The sequence below is a fragment of the Hemicordylus capensis genome, chromosome 2, assembly GCF_027244095.1.
Source record: "Hemicordylus capensis ecotype Gifberg chromosome 2, rHemCap1.1.pri, whole genome shotgun sequence".
Taxonomy (NCBI): Eukaryota; Metazoa; Chordata; class Lepidosauria; order Squamata; family Cordylidae; genus Hemicordylus; species Hemicordylus capensis.
The window spans coordinates 273,691,991-273,704,855 of NC_069658.1; the positions used below are offsets into that span (position 1 = coordinate 273,691,991).

At 44.0% G+C, this 12,865-nt stretch overlaps 1 protein-coding gene across 5 annotated transcripts in view; it reads right to left on the reverse strand.

Moving 5' to 3' along the window:
* Positions 1-12,865, reverse strand: part of PRICKLE2 (prickle planar cell polarity protein 2) — a 365,950-nt gene that overhangs the window by 92,837 nt on the left and 260,248 nt on the right. For all 5 annotated transcript variants that reach the window (XM_053298867.1, XM_053298866.1, XM_053298870.1 and 2 more), the window contains one exon: positions 10,045-10,228. In XM_053298867.1, the coding sequence (XP_053154842.1) occupies positions 10,045-10,228 (184 nt within the window). The remainder of the gene's footprint in view (positions 1-10,044; positions 10,229-12,865) is intronic.

The following is a 12,865-nucleotide window of genomic DNA, read 5'->3' on the forward strand; positions in this document are numbered from 1 at the left end:
CAACTACTTGAAAGCTGTTTCCAGTCATTCCACAGCTGATCTGCCATGCAACACCATCTGGGCTGCCTTTCACACTGTGCAGCAGCTGCAACAGGTCCCTAATGCCAATGTTCCACTGTGCGGAATGTCGGCCACCCAACCTTTTTGGAATTATCCTCTGCTTCAAGCCTGGATTTTGCTGCAATTCTGATGGATATGAAGAAACAAATGAACTAATAAGAAATTATGTATACAGGATGGATCTGCCCTGTTTTTACAATGCTTACTACAAGCTTCACAAAAGGTTTCACACAAAAATAAAAGGAAAACCAGTACATTCCTGCCCAGGGGACTAGCTATCTAGAAATCTCCAATTACTGTTCTTTTTAGAAAGAAGTCATTCATCTTGGACACTAAACAGAAGACCAAATAATGCAGATGATTGATCACAAACAGCCAGACTGGGTAAACAGCATTTCCAGGAAAGTGATTGACAGAAATAGGATCTCAGAGGCAGATTTAGTCAGCCTATCTGTCAGGATAACCATAGTTCAAAAGGAACCTCTGTATGTTTGTTGATGTTGAAAAACCACATTAATCCATATTATAATTGAGAAACAACAAGGTGTGTATGTAATCCTATGCCTCCGGTGCTGGAAACCATTTGCTCTTTTGATTTTTAGCCTCAAACTACAAAACAGATATAAGGCATACTGTGGCTGGAAATCATAGCCTAGCAGGAGAGGCTTTTGAACACACATTAGCATTTTGTGTCTGTGTGCAGGTATACTTTTGGCACCATGATCCTAAATGTATTCTTGGGAAGTGAGTTCCACTGAAATCAATTATGCTTAATTCCATGTAATGGGTGCTTAGCTCGCTTAAGTCCTAATGAAATCAATGAGACTTAACTGCACAAACTAGGCTTAAATGATCACACCTTATTGATTCCAATTAGATTTAAGCGTGCTTAACTTTTTCTGGTTCATACCACACATATTTAGGATTGGAGCTGAAGTCATGTGGACATCAGTAACATGTTCATTAGTGTCTGCAGACTCACAATCAAGACAACCATAAGGTTGTTCACGGGGTGGGTGGGAGGAGAAAGGGATAAACCTACCTTCCCTTCAGATGATCAAGAGACTCCTCTTCAGCATGCTGTTGCATACGCTCAGGATCTGTGCTGCTCCTGGCAGTGCAGATCACTGGAGGCCAGGAAAACGAGTTCTGGCCTCCAGGAATCCCCAAATGCACCACATGAGCAGCAAGCTGCACTGGAGGATTTCCCCATGAATTGGGCACCCTAGGCACTAGGGGTGTGCACAAAACCAGCTGGCCTGGTTGGGTTCAAGGCCAAACTGGCCTCAAACCCAACCAGGCTAGTTTCGCCCAGCACTACCTTGAACCCCCACCCCCGTTTTGGTTCAGGGGGTTCGTGGACCACAAACATTTAAAAAATGTTTTTAACCTTCTACTCCCCTTGAGTTCCTGGAGGCAGTGGGGGTGGGGGGATCTGTAGAGGTTCCCCCTCCCCACACTGGCCTTCTAAATAACCCCTTGCCCTGTTTCGGGCACTCTTTGGCTGGTTATTGGCCTTCACCCAGTGGCCATGTTGGGGGCTGGGTGCCTGTGCACATGTGTGCATGTGCCCCAGCCCAAACATGGCTGCTGGGTTGCCGGGTGAAGGCCAAAAATCGGCTGAAGAGTGCCCGAAACACGGCGAGGGGGTGATTTAGAAGGCTGGCGGGGGAGAGGGGACCTCCGCAAAACACCTCCCCACCGCCTCCAGGAACTCCCCTGAGGAGAATAGAAGGTTGCTTTTAAAAAAACACCGTTTGCGGTCCGCAAACCCCCAAACTTCGGGGGGGGGGGGGTTGGTCCGGGTTCAGACCGAACGGGATGTGTGTGTTTGGTTGGTTCAAGGGTCAAACCATCGAACTCCCAAACCAAAACCTCAAACCTCAAACCCCCAAACCTGTTTGCACATCCCTACTAGGCACCTGACTCTGTGTGTGCTCAGGCTGCATGCAAGCAGCCTGAACACACACATGACCCCGGCACCAGGGTTAAGGGCACAGTAGTGGCTAAATACCATGGTTAAAAGTAAGGTTAACGTGAGGCGGAAGTGCTGGGATTGGGAGTGATCCTGTTGCTCCACATGTGCAGCCTAACCCAGGCTGGGCGGCCCTAGCCTGGGTTAGGCTGCTCATGAGAATTGCCTTCATGTGCGTTGCAACTTCATTTATCTGAGTGGGAAAGGTACAGCTTCACCATATATCATGGCCATGGAGCATAAAAGTGGGAACACCCTATGAGAGATTCTGGCTTCGAGTTACAAGTCTAGCTGAAGATTGCAAAAATATGAAGCTATTTTTAAAAATAATTTCTAAAATGGGATTTTTAAACATTAAAACCAGATTTTTAAAAATGGTTATGTTAAAAATGTCAGTGTCAATGAAATACCAGCAAATCAAGCTCTTAAGGTCACTACCTCTTACAGTGGAATCCATGACCATGTATCAAACACACTGCATATCTATGAAGCCTGAAAAACCTGCATGAAGCCTGCAAAGAATAAATCAGGGACAAAAATGTGACATTTGAGGTTAAGTATTACAAATGTGAAATAATGGTCATGAATAGTATTGCTTGTGTAAATTATGAATATTTAGATTGTCAGCAATGCAGTGTGGATGTTTACTTTTCAGTCCATGGAAAAATAATGTTCTGAACAGTGAGTCCTAGTCCTTGCTTCTGGAAAATTCTGAGACTTGGGGATGGAACAGATATGATATAGGAGACAGTGGTGGCTCCAGGTTGAGGAGGCCCCTCCCCTCAGACAGATCTGAAGAGGCACTTATGTAGGCAGAGACTTGGCCAGAACCTCCCATTTGCAGATATGGAGGAGAGGAGGAGGCAATCATGTTGCTACCTCCTCTCTACCCCATCTACAACGGGGAGCTGTTTCCCAGTTAAGTTAAGATCAGGTGTGCTGTCAAGTCAGTGTCGATGCCCGGCTACCACGGAGCCCTGTGGTTTTCTTTGGCAGCATACAGGAGGGGTTTACCATTACTATCTCTTACACAGTATAAGATGATGCCTTTCAGCATCTTCGTATATCGCTGCTGCCTGATATAGGTGTTTCCCATAGTCTGGGAAACATACCAATTCATGCAAAGACACAGGGGCCTCTGGGAAAGAGCCCCCTTTTGTGGGTGGGGCAGCCTGGAGAAGTGGTAATGGAGCAACACTCTTGGCTGAGAGAACTGTATTGCTGCTGCTGCTGCTATGCAGGGCACTTCAGTCTTCTGATGAACCAAGAGCCATCTGCAACTGACTTCGGCCCTGGCATGAGATTTACAGTGTTTGTGTGTGTGTGTGTGTGTGTGTGTGTGTGTGTGGTAGGAGGAGGGGACTTGGGAACTCTGATTTTGATTGGGGTAGTGATGCTGGGAAACAAAATATTTAATCCCTCACCCCAATGGCATTTCTCCAGTTTAGCTCAGCCCTTGAAGTTACTACTGTTCTCGCTAGGGAGAATAAAATTCAGGTACTCATACTGTGCTATTACCCCCCCCCTCAATTAGCTGAAATGTTGTACGTATGTGTATACACACACAAACACACACACCCCTTGGAATCTCCTGCATCATGTACGTCAAGAAAGTGACCTGGCTTAGTATCTTTACATTTGTACACATAAAGCAAAAAAGAAATGCTTAATTTCACAACTGCTCTCCTAAACAGTCCATTCATTCATGCCTATCCATGCATGCTTCAACTTCAAATGCTCCTGTATACAAAAAAGTTCCCTACACACTAGAAACTAGATGTCAGGGAGAAGGATTCTAGCCTGAATTTCTTCCTGATATGCGAACATTCTGTGTTCAGGGAAACATTTTGTATGGAGGAGCATTCAACCATGCAAGTCCCCACTTGTAGACAACCTAAAAAAAGATGTACCACCGCCTCATCCTCTGTGAGAACTACACCTGAGCTGGTGGCTGCTACGAGGCACCCAATCGCTTCTATATATGCAATGCCTAATTAGGAAGGCAATGTGGGTGCGTCCCCTGAGTCTCATCAGATCTGCACCAAAAATGAGAGGTGGGTGGAACCCAGCAAATATAAAATTACCACAGCTGTCCTGGCTGATCAGAACCTCTATGAGACTACCCTTCCAGTCAATGGTATAAGATTCATATATAGAATGTAGCAAAGTAGCACAGTCGGGGACTTCTAGGAACATGCCACTTTCTGATCAAAGCTTGCAAGTTGTATTAATTCTGCAAGGTTCAGACTGATTACGCTATGGCACACAGTAATATTATTTAAGGACTGCAGTCGGAGGGGAAAGGCACAAAGCTATTGAGATTATCGTACACCTGGGCCTCTCTGTCTCCAAGATTCACTTGCTTCTGATGCAGACAAGAGGCAGAGACTTTGAATGGACTGGCTGCTGTGCTCTTCTTCTTCCCCATACCAGTAGCTTGGAGAAGAAGAAAAGCCGGTGTGTGTGTGTGTGTGTGTGTGTGTGTGTGTGTGTGTGTGTGTGAACATACGTGCCCACAGCTGTGCAAACACTACTGTGTTTTGTTATCTTTAATGGCTTATAAAATAAACCAATTTTCATTCTAGTTTTGGAAAGAGCGGATATTTGAATTTCCAAGTAGCCACTTGTGCTGTAAGAGCCTCTACTTGACCACCCTTGTGATCTCCTCCTCTGAAACAATTGCCTTGCTGAGTAGCTTTGTCCTGTTGGTAGCTGGAAATCAGTTACCTGTCCATCCTACTGGTCATCATGTTGGACAGAACTTGTTTCTCCGACAGTGTGAACACGTGTCAACAGAAGTACCAGATCAACAATAAAAATAACAATATCCTATATTTGGCCTTGACAGGGAAGAAGACTACAGATAGGGAAGCAGCAGAAGTCAGAAAATCAGAATTTCTTTAGCTCAGACAATGGAGGTCCCACTATGTATGCCTACCCTACCATGAGCTCTTGAGAACCCTTTAAAATTTAACAGCAAAGCAACAAAGAGAGTTGTACTGCCTGCTCATGAATTATGAACCAGATGTTCAGCTGGTATAAATCAATGGAGCTCCACCGAAGCATCAAACTAGCCTTATTCACATCAGCTGGAGATCTGGTTCTATTCATGCAGTTTCCTCTAGAAGGAAATAAAAGTTCTGCCTTATCTCTTGTGTTTTTATAAGCTGTGAAATCCCTCTCCCTGTTTCTTTCTGCAGTTGAAATTAAACCAGGATTAAAATATGTTGCTATAAAAAATCATGAACATGAGATATTCATGAACAACCTAACTGTGATGGGGATGGGTCAGTCACAAAACGTTAACAAATAGTGATGATTCTGAACTGTTAGGCTGGGAAAAGCTCCCACAGGGACTAGTATAGAGACAAGAACTAGGAAAGACCCTCTGTTGATGGGAAGGGAGGAATGGGTGTGCAAGCAAACAAGCAAGGGCAGAGATAAATTCCACATTGGGATTTGAAATAACCAGCCAAACCTTTGGCTGTAGATTTCTAGCTCTGATTTATGACAGCAAGAGTGGTATTTCCTGCATTTGGTTGACACTTATAGCTACTTCCAATGTCACAGCGGAATGAAAACTTAATGTTACCTGGTATAGCTAGTAAAGGAGAGAGAAAATGCTGATTCTGTTCGTGGCTCCTCGAAGTTCCTACTATTTTAGGTTTTGAGATGCAAAACCTAAATGATTTGACTTTGATTTGTTTTCAAGAACTTCTCCAGACCTTAAAAATATAAGCTTAGAAATAGCAGGCTGGATACTGCTGCTACTACTACTACGACGACGACTATGACTATTTATATACTGCTTTTCAACAAAAGTTCTCAAAGTAGTTTACATGGGGGTGGGGTGTGTGTGAATAAATAAGATGGTTCCCTGTCCCAAAAAGTATCACAACATAAAGGAAACATAAGGTAGACTTCAGCAACAACCACTGAAGGGATTCTGTTCTGGGGTTAGAATGTTACCCTCCCTAATCACCCAATTCCTATGCAAGCATTGGCCCACTAAATCCATGTTGTATATAGGAATCTAATGTTGTCCATAGACTAGGAATGAATCATCACCTGTTGCTAAGCACTTATAGACAGACAATCTGTTGCTAAGCAGATGATAATGCAGTTTCATTCGCTGTTCTCATGTCTTCAATTCACAGGCTGTGCCGAAGTTCTGGGTCTTCCAATTACCAAAGTACAAGAATGATAGCAGCTCTGCCAGCCCATTTGTGCTTTCTCCCTACGTTCTCCCTTAAAAAAGCTTTAGTGTTGATCTTCAAAAAGTATTTTTAACTCAGGCGTTTAAAAAGCAGTTTGGGGGTGCTGTGGCAACAGCTTCTGAGACAGAGGCGGAGCCACCATTGAGTGGATGGGTTCAAAGAAGCCAGGCCGCCACTCAGGGGCCATGCCTGGCGCCCCAGACACCTCCCCCGCATCTGACATCAGACACCCGAGGCGTGATTTAGCTCAAAAACGGAGCTGCGCAGCCCCGTTTGGTAGCTCAACCACGCCCCTGCATCTGATGTCAGAGGTGGGGGGCATGTCTGAGTCTGACGTCAGACACGGGGGCGGGGATAGGGGGGCCCGTGGCAGTGGCAGAACCTGGGCTGCCGCTGGCCTTCCTCCATCCTCGGAAATTGGGAAAACCTGGGTACACATGTTCTAAATACCCCTCTACATTTTAGAGGGTTTTAGATCAGGCCTCTAGATCCAGACCCCTGCTAACTGAGCAGAGACACCTTTTAAAGTGGTGATTCTATTCTATTTATCAGGGGCAAAGCAACCAGCCCTATCCAATCCCAGCACAGAATCCCTCCAGTGGCTGTTGCCGGTATCTGTCTTATGTTTCCTTTTAGATGGTGAGCCCTTTGAAGACAGGGGACCATCTTATTTATGTATTATTTATTTTTCTATGTAAATCACTTTGAGAACTTTGGCTGTAGAGCAGTATATAAATATTTGTCATTGTAGTAGGAAGATTTGTGTTACCTTTCCATCTACAAGGTTCAGCTTCGAATAACCATAATGTAAGGAGGCGAGATATTTACAGCAGGCATTAATGCATCATTACATAGTTTTTACAAGCAAAACAAAAAAAGTGTGTGCGGTGTGAGGAAGAACCTGGATCTTCTCTAAGCAGATATGTATAATCTGTAGGGGTAGGGCTGCCAAAACATTTGAGGACCTGGAGGAGCGTTTATGAATCAAAGCTACATTATAGCAGTGCACCGGGAAGCTTCTAGCCTCCTTGACAGACTATTACCATAGCAATTACCCAAGGTAGCCACATTTCACAATATCCCTGGCAAATTAAACTCAGAGCCTCAGATGTAAAATCATCATGAGAACGGCTAAATGAATCAGGTAAAGTGTAAGTAATAGAAATATGGGTATATTTTACAGCGGTAACATGTCATGACACATCTGTCTTCTTAATGCCCGGAGTGGCAGTAGACAAGGTTTGTTATAGGCACTGGAGTCTTCCTTCAGTAAATCTGAATCAGCACAGAAGGAAATTAATGGGAGGGGACTTAAAGTTTGATTTTTTAGAGTTGCTGGCAACATGTTGCTTCTGATGCTCTCTCAGGTCACAATGGTGTCAGGCATTTGTTTCCTTTAAATGTCAGACAACACAAAGGACTGTTTTTCATTATCAAAGTGCCACCGAAAGTTGGGTGGAGGAGGGAGGCAGCGGCTTGTATGAGCCATGGTCCGAGCACCTGTTCAGTGCCACAGGGAGGGGGAACTTTAAGAAAGAGGAGAGCAGGTCCTTACCTGTTCTCAGACAACCCAAGTAGCTTCCTGCTGGGGTGGTGCTCGGCCCAAGTATCCCCACATGGTGCCAGCATCCATCATGGCATCCATGAATGCGCAGGTACCATTTGTGTGGTCAGCAACACTATGCTGACCATGCAAATGGCATCCATGCTTGTCTGAACTGGTTTGGTGCTGAACTGTGGTTCATGTGCACCCGTAATCCTGATACTTAATTGTCTGGGCAGTGAAAATGTCAGGCAGAGGACTGAGATGTGAATGTGTCCAATCAGAGTTGATCAGCACAAGTAGCCAACACTGGTGATGTTAAATTTGATCTAGGACGGGTGAAGCAGATGTTCTAGGGCAGATGATTGATTGTGTGTTGGGAGAGTGCTTGCCTCATCCTCCCTCCTCCATCTGACTTTCAGCAGCACCTTAATTGTGAGAACCAGCCCGAATGAGACTTCTTTTGACAGTGGTATGAACACTGCTTGGATCCCATTGATGCAGAAGTGCACCTCTAACTCAGATTCCTCAGTTACTGGAGGAAAGGAATAGTCAAGTTACAATTATTCTGTCTGGCGGGCATTCGGCAACTGGAGATTATCCTTATCTTGATCCTCATCAGTGTGCCAATCAGGGTTGAATTTGAGCTGACTGAGCACCACATCACCCACCCATTTAATGCTCTCCCCTTTCTGAGTCACATGATCCAGAGATAATTCCCAAGCAAGTATAGAGTGACTTTCCCAGTTACTTGTATGTTGCTAGAATGGAGTGAGGAAGTGTGGAATGGGGCAAGCCTTAGCCAGCCAAGCGGCATGACACCCTAAGGTACATTTGGGGGAAGGTACCTGCAATTGAACACACATAAGTTTTTGAATAAAAACATTAACCTGTCAAACATTAAGCTGAGCAAGTATTTATGTATTATATTGTTATCCTGCCCCTTCTCCAAGGAGCTCAAGGTGGCCAGCATGGTTCCTTTTTTGCAGCTTGGACTAAAAGAGAGCAAGTGGTGACCCAGTGCTAGCTTTGTGGCTGATCAATGGCTTGAGTCTGCACTCTCTGGAATATGTCAAACACTCTAGCTATTACAACCCAGAATACAACCCAAATACAGAATACAGGTTCTGTATTTCCTAGGCTGCTGTTTTAATCTCCTTAGGTGAGGCATTAATGATTATTAATTTTGACTGGCCGACACCCAGATTAATGAAGCACACATTCAGCAAAAATGCAGTATGCATGCACCAAGTGAGAGGGGTGATTTTAATCTCTCTTCCCTCTGTAGCAGACTGTGACTCTGAAAAATGTCCCTGATGGCTGCAGGATCCTCAGGGACATATTTTCGGGAATCACAGTTGGCTACAGTAGAAAGGGGAGATCAATGAAAATTGCCCACCACCACCACCACCATAGCACATGTACACAGCATCACTTCACGCATACTTCATTAGTCTGGCTGATGACCTCTGAATATGATTTAGGATGTTGTTGTATAGATGCGGTTTGTATAATTTTATTGTAACCCGCCTTCACAGCTTCTCAGATAGAATGGCAGGGTGTACATTTTAAAAAGAAAATGAACCAATATCTACAGTTCCTCTCATTCCTTCACTGTCTGTAGCAACAAGTGGCCCAGAAGGCAGCAGAGTCAGACTTGCGTCACTCGGTGGCTGGCCTGAAACAAATCAAGTTAAGCTGCAACCAAGAGAATATAACTAAGCAATACAAAAGCTTCATAAATTATTGTCTCATGATCACCTTCTCAGGCCAAAGCCCAGGAGGACAAATTTGGGCTACAGGTGCTTAAGACAGAAAACTTAAACTTCCTTTAAAACAAAATGTGAGTATATCATTTAAGGACCATTCATCCATTGACAGATGGAAGAGTATCTCCATATATATAATTATGTAGCATCAGTGCTAAGCAAATGGACACACTGTGAAATCTTTCACTTTCACATTGCCAGTGTGCAGAGATGTACATGCAGGCTAGGAAGCAAACAAATAATATCTCCAAGACTGTGATGCCATTGTCAGAAATCGTGCTGCTGCCTTGACCACCCTTGGTGACAGGCATTATAGCTTTTCTGTGTATGTAGATTACAACTTGGTAGTGATCAAGGGGTTTCAAGAATTCTCTCTAACAGTCCCCTGAGAGTTGTGAAGGTAAATCATTACTGTGGCTGGTGGGATCTAGGATTTGCATGTAATCAGATCTGCTAGCCATAAGAAACAATAACACATACCTGTTCTGGTTTCAGCCCTGGTGGGACCCAAGCATATTCTTCTAAAGCACAACCTGAGTCATCATCAGAAGTTGAATTTCGCTGGAAGTCAAACATCAGCTTAGTCACAGTCTTCTCCATTTCCAGAGGCATCTCCGTTTCAAAGTGCTCTGCCTGTGGACACTTACAGTGCCGGCAAATCTTCCTGGAAGGGGGGGGGGAAGGGAGGGAGATGCTGTTACAGGAACCACAACAAAAATGCTACCTCTCAACGGAAGCTAAACAACACTGATACAAATCCATTTTGTTTAGCAGAAGACTGTGGATGACATGAGCTGTAGCCTTAATTACTGCTATCCATGGAAAATGGTTACTTGTTGGGGGAGTCTTTTTTTGTCTTGTATAAAGCATCTGTCTGTAATAAGCCTGAATGGGATAAGTGAAGTTCAATGTCTATATGTAAACAGCAACCTGCCCTTGACAAAATGCCAAAGCGCCCCACAGCAGTTCTCTAAATCCAAACGCCGTCCTTTCATTCGGGGGGGGGGGAGACAATGAACACTGGACCACCCATGTTGAGCAGCCTCAGGGATTTAAGGGTCAAATCCATTTGATAGACAATCTGGGATATACCTTTTCACTGTCCTTTCTTTTGACAGCACCCATAAATACGCATATTTATGACAGTGCCAGATCATCAGCATGTCCAAATCAGCAAGCTGAAGAGCTGGCACATATAGTATGCTAAATGTCAATGTAAACAGAAAGCTTAGAATGGCAAATTCCATTACAATGACAGAACATCATAAATATGGTTCTGTAAAATCAGAGGAAGTGATGAGAGTCACACGCTGGCAACTGCAGCCTTAATATGAGATTACCACTCAGTATGCCTTACAAGGAGGGGTTGTAGTTCAGAGGCAATGTTTTGCTTATGGGAAGCCGTGGATTCAGTCCCCAGTATCTCTAGTTAAGGTATTTCAACTAGAAGAAAGACATTTGCCTGAGATAACAAGAGTCTCCTTTCAGCACTCATCCACATGGCTCATTGGACTGATAACGTCTGTCACGCCTGCAGCCATGTTCCCTTCCTCTCCCCACTTTAGAGGCCTACCTTTCAGGCAGATCTGACTCCCCAGCATGGCTTCTATGGAAAGGGCAAGGAAGGGAGATGTCAAACGAAACCAGAGGGGGGGATGGTTTGAAAACAGCAGGACAAACAGACTTAGCCCAAGGAAATTCCTCCAAGAGGAGTCAGGGCATGCAGTATCTTTCCACTGTTGCCGCCACCAAATATTTATATGCTGCTTTTCAACAAAAGTTCCCAAAGCAGTTTACATAGAGAGATAAAAATAAATAAATCCAGTCCCCAAAGGGATCACAATGTAAAAATAAACATCAGCTAAACAGCAGCAACAGCCACTGGAGCGGTGCTGTGCTGGGGATGGATAGGGCCAGTTGCTCTCCTCCCACTAAATAAAGAAAGTAACCACTTTTAAAAGCAATAGCAATAGCACTTACATTTATATACCGCTCTATAGCCGGAGCTCTCTAAGCGGTTTACAATGATTTAGCATATTGCCCCCAACATTCTGGGTACTCATTTTACCGACCTCGGAAGGATGGAAGGCTGAGTCAACCTTGAGACCCTGGTCAGGATCGAACTTGTAACCTTCTGGTTACAGGGCGGCAGTTTTACCACTGTGCCACCAAAAGGTGCCTCTTTCCTCATTTAGCAGGGGGGAACCTGCCTATCTTACATTTACACTGGTATCTTGTGGTACAAGAGGAGATTGTCTAATTCTTTCTACAAACTTTTGTAGATAGCTAGTCCTATTCTGTAGGGTTATCCGTCAGTAGCAGTTCATTAGTTGTCTGATTATCAGTTGATCAACTAATTAATTATTTTATTAATTTTACACATGTTAAACAATATCTCTGAATCAAAAAGCTGACTCGGTTTGTAGATTATATCTGTATGTCATAGCAGTTATCAACTTGGGAGAGGGAGGGGGAGAGAGGGGAGGGAGGGAGAGAAGGAATGCCTCAAGATAATAGTTGCCATTTTCAGTTTTTATAAGTACTTGTACTGAAAATTTTACACACACACACTGCCTGGTTGAACAGAGCACATTTCTAGTCAAATTTTAATTGCTTAATCTGCTTAATTAATTAATCTGATTAATTAAATGTTCCGATCCCAGAATCTACTGTCTCGCAGGTCAGTTCCAACCCGGGCAATAGAGCATATTTTCGAACTATGTTTTTGTTAAGCTGGGACAGCTTTTGGTGACAGAGGAGAGTGCTTCTGAGCATATGTGGATTTCCCTTTCCTTGTCCACTCAGTACTCACAGACAAACCCTGTGTATTTAGGACTAGGGGTAGAACACCCAGGCACCTTTCTCTCCCAGCATATATAATTTTACCGTGAACAACACTTCTCAGAAAGGCTGTCTGCATTCTCTTCTTTCTCAAACTCAACCCAGCCAGGCAAACTTTAAATTCATTTTATCACTCGTTTCACACCATCTGAGAAGAAAAGAACTCCAATGCATGTGAAAGTCTAGGTTCATATGTACTGGAGTTCTTTTCTTCTCAGTCTGTTTGTAGAACTTTTGAAAGCACTGACTTAGGCCGGTGCTCATAAGCACACTTACATGGAAATAAGGTACACTACAATTAGCAGAGCCTTTTAAAAAATGTTTCTAAACTTTCCTGCAGCCCTTAGAGTACAAAAATGTAAAAGGCCCTGCTAAGTCAAACCAGGGAGAGTTGCCAAGTTTTTCCATTTCCTGCTTTTCATCAGATGTAAAATATACACAGATGCAAATACAGTCTGGG